This window comes from Crocodylus porosus, unplaced genomic scaffold (assembly GCF_001723895.1).
Source record: "Crocodylus porosus isolate Cpor-Errol unplaced genomic scaffold, CroPor_comp1, whole genome shotgun sequence".
NCBI classification, from domain to species: domain Eukaryota; kingdom Metazoa; phylum Chordata; order Crocodylia; family Crocodylidae; genus Crocodylus; species Crocodylus porosus.
Window position 1 is genome coordinate 20,203,864 of NW_017728921.1, and position 18,525 is coordinate 20,222,388.

At 43.4% G+C, this 18,525-nt stretch overlaps 1 protein-coding gene and 1 long non-coding RNA gene across 2 annotated transcripts in view; one reads left to right on the forward strand and one right to left on the reverse strand.

Moving 5' to 3' along the window:
- SUDS3 (SDS3 homolog, SIN3A corepressor complex component) overlaps positions 1-14,873 on the reverse strand; it is a 32,925-nt gene extending 18,052 nt beyond the window's left edge. Inside the window, exons 1-6 of the mRNA XM_019539250.1 lie at positions 14,636-14,873; positions 12,879-12,948; positions 11,134-11,189; positions 10,398-10,469; positions 8,655-8,674; positions 7,246-7,402 (exon numbers count right to left, since the gene is read on the reverse strand). Coding sequence (XP_019394795.1) covers positions 7,246-7,402; positions 8,655-8,674; positions 10,398-10,469; positions 11,134-11,189; positions 12,879-12,948; positions 14,636-14,801 — 541 coding nt within the window. The 5' untranslated portion in view covers positions 14,802-14,873. The remainder of the gene's footprint in view (positions 1-7,245; positions 7,403-8,654; positions 8,675-10,397; positions 10,470-11,133; positions 11,190-12,878; positions 12,949-14,635) is intronic.
- A 27-nt stretch (positions 14,874-14,900) lies between these two features.
- LOC109312898 lies at positions 14,901-17,382 on the forward strand. Its single transcript, XR_002101930.1, has 3 exons — positions 14,901-14,976; positions 15,570-15,716; positions 16,647-17,382. It is a non-coding gene; the product is annotated as an uncharacterized LOC109312898 (long non-coding RNA).
- Positions 17,383-18,525: the final 1,143 nt, after the last annotated feature.

Genomic DNA, 18,525 nt, shown 5'->3' on the forward strand with positions numbered 1-18,525 from the left:
TTAATCTTAATTTTGACTCCAATCTGGAATTTATACTGCTTAAAACAGAGAGAAAATCAGAATGAAGTCAGCCTCCTGCTTTCATCATCATCTTGGTACTTCGATTTTAACAAGACAGCAGATACAAAGTTATACTGAAGTGAGTTCAGAGTCTCTTATTTCTTAACCTAAAACACTTTTTTAAAGAGCCTGCACATTTTTAAATGAAGACCTATGCAAAACCTATATTTGAAAACCCATGAAAACCTCTGGAAGGCAGCAACACAAATATATCATGAAACCTTTGGTAATGAGTGGTTGGAACATAGGATTTCTACCTCAGGCTAAAACAGGGCACATCCAGGAAGAGCAAACTATCTTCTAGTGCTAAAGGGGAAGCAGGCAAACTACTCTAAATGATAAAATGATTTACTATGGTGGAATTTTTTTTTCTTTTTTTTTTTTTTTTTAAGGAATTTTCTGGAAATTTTACATTTTACTAACATCACATTCTCAAGGCATCAAAGTGCTTGTTAGAGCATTTCTACTGAAGGATTAATGTTGTCCAGCCCAAACCTGCTTAACATTCAGGAACTATTGAAATAAGAGGCCACAGACATGATGTGTAGACAATTTTAAAGCACATTTTACTAAGCTATTTATTTCCTTATGAGTAGGCCTCCTTTCAGTATAACCCTGAGCTATTCTTATAGATAACTTTTCCCCCAAAATTTTAAGATGCAAGTTAACCCATCCCCTTTTCCAATTAAAATTTGGGAGATCCTCAGATAAAAGGAATCTAACAATACTGAGTTTGAGTTAAGTTTTGGCTAGGCACTGTGGGCTGAAATGCATGTCAACTCACCTAACAAAGCTAACAAATTCAAACAAAACAATACCGATGCCTAAATTTTATTCAGAAAATAGTTCCATTCAGTTAGACTTCATAAGATGCATACTACAAATGTATGGTTTGAACAACTGTGCTTCCAGGTCCATGAAGCAATGAAAATCCGAAAGACAGCGTTAACATAAAATGCACCTTTTCCCCCCCAAGCTTTAAAATAAATAAATAAATAAATAAAAATAAAAATTAATCAAGCTATAGATGCATGGTTCTCAACCTTTTTGATCTGAGGCATACCTGAACAGACTTGCGGTACCCTTCACAAACATGCTAGCTCTTAGTTTTCACTTCTTTGTTTTGTTTTTTTTGAGCACAGAAAAATAATAAAGCAATTTTTCTTTTACAAAGAACTCAGAAAGACCACAACTATGGATCTCTATTTGAAACCTCTGAATTCATCTTGTGAATCATGTTCACAAACCTAACAGGTCTAATAGTGTAGCACTCCATGGCACCCTTGAAATGATCTCAAGGTACTAAGGTGGAGAACAACTACTTTTGATTATGAGTACTTTTTCTTAGTCAAGAAAGCTAAGAATTTCACTTAAATCTGTCTTATCTTCTGGACTTGAAGCTGGCAAGTGCCTTTATTCTTTTCCAACTACTGCACAGCTAATTTTTGCCCCCACATTTTGCAAACAGCAACCTAACTGCCCCATATCCCAGACACAATTTAACAAGTAAACATAAAATTAAAAAAAAACTTTAAAAATAATTAACAACCACAAAAAATAAGAAAAAAATTGATAACATCTTGAAAATTATTTAAGTTTGCCGCCTTTACCATGCATTGTAGGAAGTTCATCTTCATCCCAACTTACTACTTTGAAGTAATTATAAGCACGAAGCTATAAATATTTTCCTTCTGTAGGTGGTCTAATTTTATGCTCATCAGATTTAGAACCTACACTGAAAACTAACTTCAGATCAATGACTCCTCTTTATAAAAACAAAGAAAAGCAACCGCCCTCCCCCCACTCAACAAACTATTGCAAATTCAGATGGCTTTGGAGCCAAAATGACATGGAGATGCTTTGGTAGATCACATGCAATGAAACCATGAGATTTAGAGAAAGCTTATCTGGAATAATAACCCAATTAAATGCATTCCTGGCATTTTTACAAGGAATTCACCAGTTAATATTGAGACAGTTGAGAGATAGTAGAGTTTTATTTATTATTTGTATCATAAGGCTTGGGAGCCAATCAAACCCAAAAACCACAATTAAAAAAGACCCCAGCTGAGAGAGAACAGTCTACTTTGTTTTATACATAATGATCTGTTCAGGGATCCAGTTAACTACATACAGGCATACCTCGTTTTATTGCGCTTCGCTTTATTGTGCTTCGCAGATATTGCGTTTTTTACTCCTGGTGAAGATGCTGTGAACATTGTTGAAATGACAACAAAGGATTTAGAATATTACATAAACTTAGTTGATGAAGCAGCGGCAGGGTTTGAGAGGATTGACTCCAATTTTGAAAGAAGTTCTACTGTGGGTAAAATGCTATCAAACAGCATCGCATGCTACAGAGAAATCTTTCGTGAAAGGAAGAGTCAATCTATGCGGCAAACTTCATCGTTGTTTTATTTTAAGAAATTGTCACAGCCACCCCAACCGTCAGCAGCCATCAACATCGAGGCAAGACCCTCCACCAGTAAAAAGATTACGACTCACTGAAGGCTCAGATGATGGTTAGCATTTTTTAGCAATAAAGCATTTTTTAATTAAGGTATGTACATTGTTTTTTTAGACACAATGCTATTGCACACTTAATAGACTACAGTATAGTGTAAACATAACTTTTATATGCACTGGGAAACCAAAAAATTTGTGTGACTTGCTTTATTGCGATATTTACTTTATTGCGGTGGCCTGGAACCGAACCTGCAATATCTCCGAGGTGTGCCCGTACTGGAATTGGATCATTTCCATATCCCCACCCCCAACAAATGATGTATATGTTTTATGAGTAAATATCCCCAATCTTACCAAAACTGCATGTTTTCATTAATTTACTCACTTTTTCTTCAGATTTCTGTCTCACCTACATTCTGGATGTTATATTGTTCTAGTGTTCTTTCCAAATGAAATCTTAATTATACGTGTTTGTCAGCCTAAGTAGCTCGTTGAATTAATATTCTAGTCTATGTAATGCCTCTCAGCACGGAATGCAGGTACCTCATTTCAGATTAACTTATTCACTGTAACTGGTATCCATAACTAAATAACGTTCCTTTAAACTTAAGTCCAAAGTAGCTCTTTATTAAAGTAATATTGGCTATGGGAATTTGTTTAATACATTGTTTTTCTAATGAAATGCATGAAACTCTGGACCCATGACATAACTGACATCACAATGCACAAGTTAAATAAGATTTCCTCCTCCCTTGGAATGAACAGGGGCAAGATGGCCCAATGTCACACACAAAATTTTGCAAAATAGGAAACAAGCTGAGCAAGCTCAAAAGGCAACATAAGAGCAAACCAGTTTTTTCAAGCTTCTGTTTTAAGTCATTCTATCACACTATAGATTAACAGAAAGCTGATTCTTCCACTGAAAGCAGGCTGCAGTAGCCATGCCAACACATTCACCTATCGTTTTGCAGACTACTATGACTCAAACCTTGCAATCTCTATTCTTAAAGACATGTATCCTTAAACCAACAAGACAGATGGATGGGTAAGCACTTTTCAGGCCAAAAGAGATCAAGAGTAGACCTTTAACCAAATCACATTAACAGTAACTTGTAACTTTAGGTAATCCGTGTTAAAACTTGGTTAAGCTCAATGCTTCCTGCATCAGTAAATTTGCTTCCACAAGACTGAGCCTACCTATGAGAAGCGCATGTCAGAAAATACAAGCTGTGTCCATGTGTGGCAATACCTTTTTGGAACCCTTATCAAGATTTTAGGTAGGGGTAAACCAATAAAGATTTTTTGAGCTGATACTTATGGCCATTATTGACCAGCCATATCAGTTGATACCAATTCCACTGTTGATATGTAGCCTGGGAAATTGAAGAACAGCATTTGGCCAGTAAGTCTTTTGGGGAAAAGGGGCGTAGGGGGGTGTGGATTGAGACTCCATGGTGAGGGAGGGAGTGGGAGTGGGGCAGGTGCTACTCAGTGAGAGTGGGGCAGGGCATGGGATGGAGTCAATTGCCAACAATGTCAATTTTCGTTTTATCATTGCTGATATGATATGCACCTCTATGGTGCAACTCTAATTTTGGGGTAATATTTCAATTCAGGACAAGGTGTTCATGAGGCCAGGATTAGACTAAGCAGGCTGTACAAAGTCATCAACATTCCTAAATCTATCTACATGCATTTCACATCTTAATTCTTTCTGTGTTACTGAAATATTAAGTCTCTATAACTTGTGCAAAAATTAAGAAGTGAAAATATAAAAGGCATCATTAGACAGATCTCAGCAACACAGCTAATGCTGTCTGTCCATAAGGTGCAGGAGTTGCTCTGTATTAAAAAAAACCTTTAGTTCAATATCACAGCAGCACCATCTGTGAAGTAAGTTAATTATCCTTCTACCTGCCTTTATTGTGTCAGTTATTGCCTTGGCTATGCTTGCTGCACCTAGGATACCAACTGGCTCCATGAAAGAAATGAGTCCACTTACTGCTGATTTCCCAGAGCCTGGACACAAATGCATTTCTCCTAATCTATTTTATCGCCTTTAAATTGCATTTTTTCAACCTTTATTGTTTGCCTCTATTCAGCTTTTTTAACATCTGTTCCTGAAGAACTCTAAAGGCAAGTTAAACCCTGGCATTATTGATTAGGTCAATAGCGTGGCACATATCAACAGTTTTATTGCCAAACAGTAAGTGCTGAAGAAATCCTTTTTCCTGAAGATGGTGGTAGTCATGGAATGACACTTCACACCAACCTAATGGAAAAACAGGAACATCTCGTGTGGTTGCTAAAAGAATACAGTGACAAGGATAGCTGAAATACATCAGTTCCAATTGCTACCACAGTACAGGAAAATGAGAGGGAAGCCATGCTATACACAATCAGTTAACTACATTTAGTAGATCTGCACCAATACATCGATCCATATCGTATCAGCACCGACAAAAGGAAAACTGACATTATCAGCAATCGGATTGTTTTGCCTAACGTGGCCAATAATATCATCCATAAATGCTGTGTGCACGTGAGCAGCCACAACATGCACGCAGCGAGAAGTGCAGCACCTGCCTGGTAAGTCCACTGGGGGAAAGGGGCATAGGGGAAGGATGGGACAGGACAGATCGAGGCCCATGTGGTGAGGGAGGGAGTGTGCCAGGGGCAGGCGCTGTACAGCCAGGGTGGGGTGGGGTGGTGGGAGGCAAGTGGGGCATGTGCCCCCCAGATCTGTGCACATGGCAAGGGCGGGCTGCCATTGTAAGCTAGGGGCTGGGGCTGCTCCGGCCTCTTCTTGGCAGCTGCACTCGGGCCAGGCAGGGCAGAACAGGCAGTGGCAGAGGATCTACACGGGAGCTAGAGGCACCCCAAAATTCACTGTAGCTCTAGCCCCCTCCTCCCCATAGCCCTGCCTTCCAGTGCTGCCACCACCTGGCCCGCCCCACCCAACCCAAGTGCAGCCTTGGGAAGAGGCTGGAGCAGCACTGGCCCTGAGCACACACCAGCAGCTTGCCCTTGCCTTTTGCATAGATCCGGGGGGGCCCATGCTCCCCTGGGGGTGCACAGTGGCAGAAGCTGTTCCCCCGCTCCTCCTGGACAAGCTGCCAGCTCCATCCTATGCCCTGCCCCACTCTGGCTAGGCAGCACCTGCCCCAGCCTCACTCCCTCCCTCACCACAGGGGCCTCAATCTGCCCCCCACCATGCTCCTTCCTCCCAACCCTCAACAGACTAACCAGGAGGATGCTGCTCTCCAAGCTGCTATGCTGCATGCTGACAATTGTATCAACATCAGCTGACATGGCTAGTCAATAATTGGCTATCGGTATCGGCCCAAAAAATCTTTATCAGTGCACCTCTAACATTTAGAGAAAATAACCATTATGCACCTTATTTAGTACATTCTAACATGCAAAAAAATCACTGTTTTAAGACATACTTACAACAGTGAAGAGCCAACTGCAGGGACTTTACTTGCTTTACTGCTGCTTGTGGCATGTGAGTGCTATTGAAATAAGTATTCAAGTAAGGAAACTGTGGTCTGCATACCTATACTGTACACAACTAACAGATAGTCTGTCAGATCAGACAACTTGCAAATAATTTGCACTGTATGCTAATGGTTAAAATAAAAGAGCATCTCTTCAGAGTATAATGGATAAAGCAGCACATCTAAGGCAAAAGAAAGAATTCCTGGGAGATATAGCATAGGTAAGCATATTTTAGTTTAAAAGGAAAGAAAACATTATTGCCCCGAGCCGTTTTTTTTTTAAACTGTATCCTGCTGCCTTTTGCACACAGGCTGAAAAAGTTATGATTCTTCTCTATACGTTCTGATCTCTGATTATTGCTTAAGTCCTGCTACTGAAATAAAAGTTTCACATGCTTCTTTCAGAGAGGACAGGAAAGAATTTTGACCAGGCAACTATAAAAATGGCACAGCCTCACTACAAAACCACCACCACTTCTCATCCCTGGTACAGAAATGGACATGGATGGCACACAGTGCCCTAGTCACACTTGTAATAATTTCTGTACCATTTCACCCACTAAAATGGTGAAAGCCATTAAAAAAAAAAAACAAACTCTCCTATGATGTTCCCAAATGATTTTTAATCAAGTAATCCCTAGACTTCTACCCAAATAGCTTCTTTAGATGAAGTCACAAGGTGACTATGCCATGAAATAGCACAACAGCACTAGCAGGAACACATGGCACAGCTCTGGAACATGTTCCAGAACCAATTCTTTGAGCTTCTGATAAAGAAGTTTAAGACCATAGATGTAATGTTCAAGAGTGCCTACAAAATCCCTTAAAATTAAGCCATATAACCCAATTAGTTTAAAAATACAAAACTAAAAAGGTTAAGAATTGTAGTGACTGATCAAAGGCCACAAAACAAAAATTAAGTTTCCTGGAAAGCATTTAGGTCTTCATTTTTGAAGGAAAAAAGAAACTATTAGAACACAGTATCTTATTTTTTATTCCTTCACTGATGCCTTCTTAATTTACATGTTGGCCCTGCTGGCCCAGTCCAAGGACCTTTACTCTGAAATACTTTGCTCACTAAAAAGCCAAGAATTAGCGTTCCAAAAACAAACATGTAGAGAACTTAAAAACCCACATTCTGCCTACCCATAGCGTACTGGCTTCTCTGCATTTTCTTTAAGTCAGTTTCAAAGTAGAATGACAGATTCTTATTTTTTACCTCCAGTTAGCTCCATGGTTAGCTTTTCATTCTCAATCATCTTCTTTTTCTCTTCTAACTCAGCAATCAGATTTTCCTTCAGCTCAATTTTCTTATCTTCAAACTCTTTCACAGCAGCCTTCTTCTCCTTGATATAGTTTCTCTCTACCTGCTCTGTCTAAGGCAAGCCAACAAGAAAACAGTAATGGGTAAGAAACAAAAGCAACAACATCAAAAGGTATATTGTAGCTGAAAAGGGGGTTGATGCTAACAAAAGATGTTTGATTGACTGCTATATCCCAGAGTATGGATACGTTACATTTTTAAGTGTGCCAACATTTAAATGATGAAATGAAAATATGTAAAACTAAGCAGAGAGCTCAGTGTGATCAGTGTTAAAAACAATTTTCATTTATGCTTCCTAATATCTCAAAGCTCTAACCAACTATCCTCAAAACAGGAATAGTTATCAATTAAGAAAAAAAGTTTTTTGGTAGTCACACGTAAGCTTAAGGGACTATTTATGGTTGTTTTGTGGTTCAGTCTTAAAATTAAAAAAAATAGTGTTCAGCAACTACTTCAAAGTAACGTTAAAGAGAAGTTTATAGGTGAGATATAGTACAGTATCCAATTTTAAATGATGGAAAATAGGGGTGTGCAAAGTGTGCACTATTCAATTCGGATTTGGCCCAAATCGGGGACAGTGATTTGATTTGTTGATTTGGATCACTGTCCCCAATTCAATTTGGTCGAACCTGAATCTGAAGATTCAATGCCAATTCAGAGAATCAGAGATTTGGACATAGACACAGCTTTAAAAGTTTTTTCTGCATACCTCTAGGTAGCAGGCAGTTTGTGAATGCTGGGATGCTGGGGCACATGGAGTGTCCCACAGAAGCATGGGGGACTCCCCAGCATGCTCGGCAGCAGACCCGGAAGTGGACCAGAAGAACTTTCAGTTCACTTTTGGGTCCGCCAGGGAGCGTGCTGGAGGGCGGGCTGCAGCTCCCCAGCTTGGGCATGGGAGGCACCAGTCACCAGCAGACCGGGAAATGGACTGAAAGTGCTTCTGGTTCACTTTCAGGTCTGCTGCTGAACGTGCTGGGAAGCCCCCCCGTGATTCTGTGGGATACTCCATGTGCCCCAGTATCTCAGCATTCACAAACTGCCTGCTACCTAGAGGTATGTAGAAAAAACATTTAAAGCTGTAACTGTCTGAATCTTTCTGAATTGATTTGGAGGGTTCCGATTCGATTCAGAGAGATTAAAGGGTCCTCTGACTCTGTTTGGATTTAGAGATTCAGCCACCAAATCGGGCCGAATGGAATCAGGGACTGAAGCTTCACACATCCCTAATGGAAAATGCTACATAGCTCTCTCAAAAAGGACTACCATTCCTATTTTCGAGATAAATGATAAAAAATACTTACTTCCAGTTGAAGGAAAAGTTCTGCAAGATAAAAAAAAAAAAAACAATCCAAAGATCTAATTAGTGTCACTTTACTATCCTTTAAAGATACACGATGACTCTCTTTAGTAATTCTAAATGATTCAATACAGCAAAGGTGGAGAGGTAAACAATGTACATACTTATGCCATTCAGGCACATTTTACACTTCTACAATGTCAATTTCTGCGTAACTGTGGGATACGCAAAGTTTCTGTAAAACATTAATGCAGGCTGGAACTTTCTCTAAGTTTTCAGAAGAAAAATGGCAGCAAACTTCATAGAGTAGTAACCAACTTATGATTTGCTTCTGTTTAATCCAAGTGCAATGATCAGTTCTGAATAAACTTGAGAAAGGGCCAACTGCTTAAGTTGCCATTAAAGTCAGTCTGCACCAGATCTGACTTTTTAAAAGAAAGCTTACAGGATGCAGCTGATACTGCTAGAAATACAATCCGTGAAGGACCATAGATTAAAAAATTTCACTGGGCCTAGCTGCTGCTTCCTCAAGTTTATTTCTGCAGCAACACAGTACTTTTCCCCTACTTCAGTGGGTGGGACAGACCTTTGAATTCATATGACTCTAAATCCACTATCTGTCTTTCCACCAAACTTCCAAATCCATGAGCAGCTCCTCGTGAGAAAAGCAAAGGTTGCTGCAACTCCAGGAGCTGCAGCAATTTATGTGACCGTTGCTAAATTCTAGCATTGCAAGCCATATAATGTGGCTCTGAGCTCTAAATCTGGCCCACAGGGGGCAGATGAGATGTGCATCACTGCTGCATACTAGTGGTGCTTGATCTTTTGGCCCCGCAGACCAGATGAGTGGCATGGGGCTGGTCAGCAGGGCAGATCAGGCCTTCCCACCTAGCCCCGTGTGCCAGTGTTAGGTCCTGTACTGCCCCACACTGCACACCCAATCCAGTGCAAAAGGGCAATGTTAATCTGGCCCATGGGGCTCCCCACAGGTCTGGAAATTTGAGAGCAGACCAGCAGTAACACCATTCCCATGCCACCAAGTTTTTGGACCTGTGGAGAAAGCCACTGGCCAGAAAAAACAGTGCCAGGGCTGTATCTGGCCAGTGGGCCAAGGGTTGAGCACCCCTGGTGTATACTAATGAAGATGTGTTATAGCACATCCCAAAGACATAACTCGGTTCATACATCAGAACAAGGTAAGCACATTGCCTACAAATGGAACAGTCCTACTCCCAAGAAAAGTCAGTAATAACATTCCTACTGACTTCAGCTGACCAGGACTGGGCTCTGTATAAAGGATGCACCTCCAGCATTTTTATTCTAGACTGCGACAATAAATGTAAAAGCAGCAAACTTGGGCTCTTAATCGGGCCTTATTTCACATCCTCTGCGTACCAATGTTTCTGATATTGTCACGGGATAGTATCTCAAAAAACAGACAAAGTTCTGAACAGAACACAAGTCAAATACATTTTGGAAAACATTCCAATAGCATCAAACCTGCATTTTATGCAATCTATTCTAGAAGATAAGTTTATATGTATTTGGATGCCACATGAATGACTACTTCTGAACATATTTTTGTATGCCAAAGATGACAATGGGACAATTATAACTAGCCTTATTTGCCTGAGGGCTTTGGCAATGGTATAATGGAAGCCTCTGCAATGAATCAGTACATCTGTAACCATAATGCCATAAAGGTTCTTTGGATGCCTTTTTTTAAAAACAATGAAATCCAACTCACCTGCATTCCTGATCCTTTCCTTGTACTGTTGGTCCAGTTTTTTCATTCTTTTCTGATATTCTTGTAAAGTACCTGATTGAAATTAGTCACCAAATTCTATTAGGACCTTATTTATTCTACTATTTAGAGATCCCAGACTATTTGAAATGCCAGATACAGTTATATGGGGAAGACTAAATAAGAGTCTGCTCACCTGCTTCTGCAAAACCAACCAGAACAGAAGCATATTACACTTTGCTGGAATGGGTAGTATTTGGTGGAAGAGAGAAGGCAGAGGAGCAGAGAAAGACAAAGTGGTTGAATTATTCCCACTAGTGCACATGCCTAACTGAGAGGCATCATGCAGTATGCCAAGGACAGCCTAAAAATACTGCCCTGAAATGGCACAACATTGCCAAAGGCCAACACTAAGGAAAAAAAGAAGTAAAAAGAAAGCTGGACTATAACAGTGAAAAACAAATGTGGCTAAGATGACCAACTTGTTTAGTGGTAACTGTTTTAAGGGACATTCTCCTAGATGGACTACAAAGCTTTACATTTATATAGCTCTCCCCAAATCAGAAGAATACAACACTTCTTACCCTTCCCATTCCACATTCAATTGCAAGCAAACTAGTAGTTGAAAAAATATTAAAGAAAACTTGTCTCACAAATTCTGAAGGATGGCTGTAAGCTCTTATTCTAAGATGCACTTTAAAGTAAAGCACCTGCTATTATTTCAGAAAAAAATCCTTACCTTCCTGTAACTGCTGTAATTGCCTCTTAAGTGATGCCAGTTTGTCCTGATACATCCTGTAACAAAAGGGCAGCATTATATAAACAGCAGAACAAACAATGACTGTTCATTTCACCACCTATTCAGGTAAATATTAGGGGTGTGCAAAGCAGGCCTCATTCAATTTGGATTAAGCCCGACTTGGGGGACAGTGATTTGACGCGCTGATTCAGATCACTGTCCCAATTCAATTCGGCTGAATCTGAAGATTCGATGCTGATTCGGAAAAATCAGCGACTCAATCATAGATGCAGCTTTAAATGTTTTTTCTATATACTTCGAGGTACCAGGCACAGCTCGTGAACACTGAGATTGCAGGGCGGATGGAGCATCTCACAGGAGCATACACAAGGATTTATACATGGTGCAGCATGGTAACTGCTAATGCAAGAAGCAAGCTGCTTTACTATGAACCACTGGCAACAGAACACCAAGCCAAGCCTAGGAATTCTGGTAATAGACTTTATTTCATTAAATGCATTTGCAGCATTCTCCAGTGTTTAAAGTAGGATGGGAAGAATAGATCCGTGTTAATTCACAGAGTTGCAAGGCAGGAGGTCAAAGTTTATTTTGCCTCAATTGTATCTTGTCTTCCATGTATACTGATGGGGGGCTTACTTTAAAGTTGCAGCCTATGCAAGATAGGGACACATTCACATCCTAAAAATAGGGAACTGAGCCATGAAGATTGAGGCACCCCCAAGGCTAAGAGGTCTGTTGTATTGGTCTTGATGTCTGTAGATCAGGGGTAGGCAAGATGCAGCCTGCCAGACCATTCTACCCACCCTGCGGGGCCCCTAAAACATTTAGAAAATTAATATTTATCTGCCCTTGGCTGCCTATCATGTGGCCCTCAATGGCTTGCCAAAACTCAGTTAGTGGCCCTCTGCCCGAAATAACTGCCCACCCCTGCTGCAGATCAACACACACTGGAGTAAAAAATACACAGAAAACATAATCTAGACTATTGATTTGTACCAGGAGCAACCATTTGGGTTTATCATAGAACTAAAGGGGCAGTGCAGGTTTTAAATAAAAACAGTAAGTTCTGTTGCAAAACAATGCTTATGGAAAGCCTTTTACGTGATGAGAACAGAACAGATATTTACTAGGGCTGTGTGAAGCTTCAGTCGCCGATTCGATCTGGCAGAGATTCAGCCCAGTTCAGTGGCCGAATTTCCTAATCGAATCAGAAGATCCTTTAACCTCTCTGAATTGAATTGGAACCCTCCAAATCGAAATCAGAGAGATTCAATGATTTGGACATAGACACAGCTTTAAATGGTTATTCTACATGTCTCAAGGTACCAGGCAGCTCACGAATGCTGAGATGGTGGGGCGGATGGAGCATTGCACAGAAGCATGGGGGATGGGGCCAGCGTGCTCAGCAGTGGACAGAAAATGCTTCCGGTCCACTTCCGGGTCCGCTGCCAAGCACACGGGGGGCCCATTCATGTCCGGAGCAGAAATAAATGGCTCCAGTGAAGTCACATCTACACCTTTCTATCCAAAAGAACAATAGCAAACACTGAAGTTGTTGGAACATGGATGCAACAGCTAAGTAGTGTGTGCATGTGGACAGAGGGAACCTTTAATAAGTCCAATATAACTAAGTAGCCCTGATATGTTAGGAACTATTCAGACAGAAATAACCTGCCCCTGGCTTTTTTAGTGAGTTAAAAAACTTGAAGTAAGATGCCACTTACTGTTCTTTCATTTCTACATAATCCTCTTCATCGTGTTTTGCCAGGTCAGTTTCGCTAGCATCCTCAGTATCTGAATCAAGTGTAAAAAGATTTGATATCATTAAAAACACAGCATTAAATCATTTTAAAGAAACAGGTCATTTTTATCTAGTTGCATTTATTTCTAATCAATGCTAGGGCAGCCTAAAAGGTGAATTCTAACACACTCATCTTCAGACCATTGCAAGCTGCTATCCATGTTTTCCTACACATAGCTGTCCTGTTTGCTAAAACAAGTATTCAGAATAAAGCTTAATAGTATAGAAAATGAAATCAGCTGACACAAAAGATCTCGTCCCTTTGTTTCTTGAATAAAACTAGCTAATTATAATAAATTAGAAAATCCTCATACTATCCATGAAAGCTAGTCATAACATGAGGGACGTGTTGTAGACTTTCTTACATTTTTATCCCTGCCACAGTCTCTCTGCTACAACAAACCCCAGCTCCTTTACAAGTCTCAGGACCCCTCCAAACTTTACCTGAACCCCAGAACAAAAAAATAATAGAACTAAATTCTGTTATGTTTTACAACAGAGACAAGACTTCCACTAAGGGTGCTAAGTAATGCTACTGGGAATTATTCAGCTTAGTATTTATAAGCATACACCTCACAGAAGTCCTTCAGCATCTACATGTAACAGAGACTAGTATTAATGCTTAGTGCCATCTCACTCAATCTCTCTGACAGTGTAATTTGCCACTGTACTACTTTACTATGTTCCCTCACTTCACTCCTCTGTTCTTCCCCTCTTCTCACTACCTAAGGACTTCCCCCCCTGTTATTACCACCCCTCTCTCCACTGAAAACCAGCCCAAACTCCACCCCCATATCCCTCCTGTTTCTCCTGTGACAGTTTTACACCAATTTCCCCTCCACCCTGTTGTGGAAATAACACAGTGATTCTCAACCCGGCTGTTGCAAGGATGCTATGAAGTCCTTTCAAGGCTGCCATGAGGTATGTGCAACATTACCACTCAGGTGCGCAAACCCCTACCCACCATTCATAAAAGAAACCCAGAGATGTGAAATAGAAATCCACAGCGTCAAAACTATTTGGCCTGGCTGCCGCCCCAGTTCTTTGCAATGGGGGAAAATACTGGGGTTTTTTTCTATAGCCAAAAAGTGGGGTTCCTAAAGTCTGATGGGGGGGCAGGAGGGCTTGAGTCTAGAGCAGCAGTTTTCAACTTCTGTACCAGGACTGATTTGTAAATATTGATGGCCAGTCCCAACCCAGTGCCCCTCACGCCCAACCTGCTGCCCTCCCCCACCCCAGAGCAAGGGGGGACCGCAGAGGAAATGCCACAGTTCCCACATTTTTCTCCTTTAAAGGAAAATCCATTTGTAAAGTTTGTTTTCAATTCTCTCTTATATTCTTGTGACCCATTTTGGGGTCAAGACCCATGGGTTGAGAAACCCTGATCTTGAGGTTAAGCTCCAAGGCAGTGACCCTCCCGGCTCCTCCTGCCCCACAGCTGGTCCAAACCAGGTCCCAGGTGGGGATGAAGGGTAGTGTCAGCTCACAAAACCTCGTGCTTTTAGACATGCGCACTTAAGGCCGTAAAAACACATGCGTATGTACGTGACACACACGTGCATGAGCATGTATTACACGTACAACCATTACACTACACACACTCCGCCCCACCCCAACTAGCGAGGAAGGTGCGAGTCTCCCCCTGCTCCACCCAGGCTCCCGGGCGCGGGCCCCGCCCACCCTCGTCAGAGTCCCGGGCGCGGGCGCTGCGCTCGCCGTCCTCCTCGTCGGCGCTCTCCAGCTCCTCCTCCTCGTAGTACTCGGGGCCGGGCGGCAGGGCGTTGGGGGGCGTCCCGGGCGGCGCGGGGGCCGGCGGCGCGGCAGACACCAGCCCAGCCGCGCTCATCGCGACGGGAGGCGGCCGCGGGCCGCTGCACCCGCTCCCTCCTCCCGCCGCCTCAGCCGGGCGAGGCCCTCCGCGAGCGACTTCCGGGACGCGCGGGCTGCCTCCTCTCCGCCTGACCCGGAAACTTGCGCAGGCTAATACGCGGGACACCTCACACCAGCCGGGCTGCGTGGGGGTCAGCACGGAGTCATCAGGACCCCCGGGGGGCGGAGCCTGGTGCTGATGGCAGCGCTTGCGCAGTGCTGTACTGACTTGGGTTGTTCCAAGTGGAGTCCAGGGCTACTCTCGCGGCCCCCTCCTGGCACGAAGTGGGCTGTGCCGACCTCCCCCCCCCTCGGGTGGGATGTGGACTTGCCTGATAGCAGAGGCAGGCCCCACCCCTCTCCAGGGTCCGGGTTCGCGGCGGCTGCTTGGTGCTGTGCTCGCCTGGGCGGGCAGTGTCCTCATAAGGTCCCTAGAAGCCAGGCAGGTGCTGACTGTACCCGCGCGGCTCGCCCCGGGCCGTCCTGTCCCCTTCGTGCTAAGCGCCCAGCTGATTGTCAGCAAAGGGTGCTTAGGAGCTGCTCGCGGTCCCCCCTTTGCCTCCTGCAGGCCCGGCTGTTCGTCCCCGGGATCTCCATTTCAGGAGGGTCCTGGGATCTGCAGAGCCGCATTAACCTGACTTGACCTGGGGCCCCAGAGGACTGTGATGTACATGTGTGCAGGTGTGTGACAGCTGTGTCATGCCCCAGCCAGCCCATATGATGATCTGCTTCTGTTTGTCATCAGGTGCCCGGGGGAAGGATGTTGAAGTGATGAGGACTGAAGCACAACGGCGCCTCTGCTCTTATTCATTCTGAAGAACTCGCTTTTTCCTTTTCCTGTGTCCCCAACAAGCTGTCACTGGTAGTTGTGGTATCACATCCCCCAACTGAGGTAACTGCTTCACACCCATGGATAGCAGCTTCTGTGCCAGGAGTGGGTTTACTCCCTCCAAAGCCATAAGCGCCTTTCAGAGATGAGATCCTTTTCAATCTTGTAATGTTCAAATGCTCTCCCCAGGATGTGTTCCTGGAGCCATACAGATAAACTCTTTGACTTGCATGTTGGTAATTATAGGCTTGGAGAGGCTATTTGAGGCCTTAAACCCAAGCACGAGAATGCTAAAATCTGGATTTATGGTGAAGTGTCTGGGCGCATCTACATGTTTATTAATGCACTGTAATTACATTAAGTTTAGTACCTGTTATGACAGGTACTAAATGCATCATAATCGTTGCTACCATGCATTAGCGCAGATGAACTTTTTTTTTCTGACGCTACTGTGCATTAGACTAAGTCTACTGTGCATTAGCATAGGCTTTGCCTGCCAGTCTTCTCAATGTTAAGCACCTTATGTAGACATGCCCTGTGTTAGCTCTTTTATGGGAAGGCAAGCCATCTAAGATGTATTGATCAACTGGTTTATATTGGTTTATAACTAGCAGAGTTGTGACTAAGCATTTACCTTAACATTTGCCGGGTATGTTCCCCAGAGTCATGAGATGTTGACTCACTAATGCATGTCCTATGTATTGTAACCCTGTCATCAGGAAAAAGGAAATAAGATTTTAAAAATGCTATCAAAGAATGATCGCCAAAGCAATGCAGTGTGAAACTAATAAACCTAAGCCTTGACAAGCAGTGAGTGGTGCCAGTGTACCCATTGTTATTAAAAGGGTGAAAATGTATAAGTGCTTAGCCCTTCTATTTTGCATTTTGGCCAAAGATCTGTTATGGAGATTAATATTTTTAGCCTTGCAACATCCTTGTTAAGTATTTATTACATCTTTTTTTGCATAAGTAAACATTACTCACCTTTTAGAGATGATGGGATTGAGACTCAAAGCCAACAGTTTTCAAGAGAGGTCACTAAAGTTGAAAGGTGAACTAGTCACAGGTGAGGCTGAATCCAGGACTGCCTCCAGTGGCATGTTTGCCTTAAGCCCCTCTTGAAGCAGAATAACTTTTCCAAACAATGCTATTTTTACGTTACTTTCAAAGGCCGGGTGTATTTACCAATATGACATCACATGTGATAGGAACTGAAAGGGGACGGTGATAATCAGTGAGAGACTGGGGTATAATTGTTGATTCAGAAATGTTTAAATTCTGGGTCAACACTAGAATTCCATACGCTGCATTGCTCTCATCTCTGCATACTTCACTCCCCATGTTCAGTGCTAGCCTTATGCGGACACCTCATGCTGTCATCTTTCAGGCATTCAGTTGAAACCCAAGGGAGGCTTATCTTTAAGGAATGTGCTGTTTCCCCTGCAGTAGCGACAGCTTTACTGTTCACATCTCAGCATTCAGAGAGAATTTGTGACCCTTATTCAGGCTACTGTACAGAGTCAAAGTCTCCACCAAAGGTCTTTTCCTTTTGTTGTTTCTGATGCATATCCATTCCTTTGAGGAAAACTGTCATTTTCTTGTTTTGCCCATATCAGCTATTACCATTCACAGAGTAGCTGTGATACCAAACTTGGGCTCACAGCATGTAAAAGAATCAATATGTTGATATTAAAAAAGAAAACTGTCAAAAATATTTTAGGTTCTTTTGCAAAGTGAAGTGTATTCATGGGAATGAAATGGTTGTGATCAGAACATTTGTAACATAGTGTACTGTGAAAAATTATGGTCAGGGGCTAAGACCAGAGGTTGTTTTGAGCTGAGCTACTGAGGACATTTGGGGGGGGTGGAGAAAAGAACAATGAGCACTGCAGCCCTCCGTCTGCTGGTGAGGATTGCGGAAGACTCCTTGTATTGTAAGAATCCTCCATCCTCTTATCCCCTTTGCTGTATCATTCTTGCTTTTCCAATAGTTAATTTCTTGTTTTATCTTCTACTTGGAAAGCTCTTCCTGTCCCTTGGAGCCTTTTCTTCCTTAAAACACCACTCTATAAGCAAATTCTCCCCTTTATATTGTTAGCAGTCCCTTTCCCCTTGTCTGGTTTTGTTGCTTCTCCAGGTTAAGTCTTATCCATACTGAAATGCACAGGTTAATCCGACTGAAAATAGACCTAGCTATGCATGTACAAGAGTGACTCATTTAAAGAGTAAATGCTTCTTCCATCTAGACTGGACAAGCCTCAAATTCACTTTTTGGTTTGAATGGACAAGAAACCCGCAAGTCTCCCCCTTCCTCAGCACACTGAACCCAAGCCCGGGCGGGAGGCGCCTGCTCCGATCTAGGCCCCCATGGATCGACCCCCCATTCAGACTCCCGCCTTTTCCCACAAGGGGTTAACCCCCCAGCCACCCGCGGCTGTCAGGGCTTCCAATCGAGCACCGATCATCCGGAGCGCTCTCTGGGTCCGAGCTGTGCGGAGGAGCTAATCGATCGCCACGGCCCAGAGAAATCAATCCCCGATGCAAAGATCCCCTTCCCCCCAGCGTGGGCCCCGCAGATGAGGGCAGTGACGACGGCCCAGCCGGCCCCACCCGCCTCGCGCAGGCAACCGCAGACCGCCCCACGCGGGGGGGAGCAGACTGGCGAGTCGAGGGCCGAACCCCGATCGGCTCGCCTAAACTCGCAGACGCTAGAGTCGAGCGCCGATGCAGCCGAGCGATCGGCCGCGCCTGGCAGCAGCCGCAGGCGCACGTCGGGCAGCGGCGGGTCCGAGGCAGGAAGCGGGGGGCGGTGAGCGCGGACCGGCCCGACCCGACCGCCCCGCCCGCTGCGGCCTCTCGGGCCCGGGCCAGG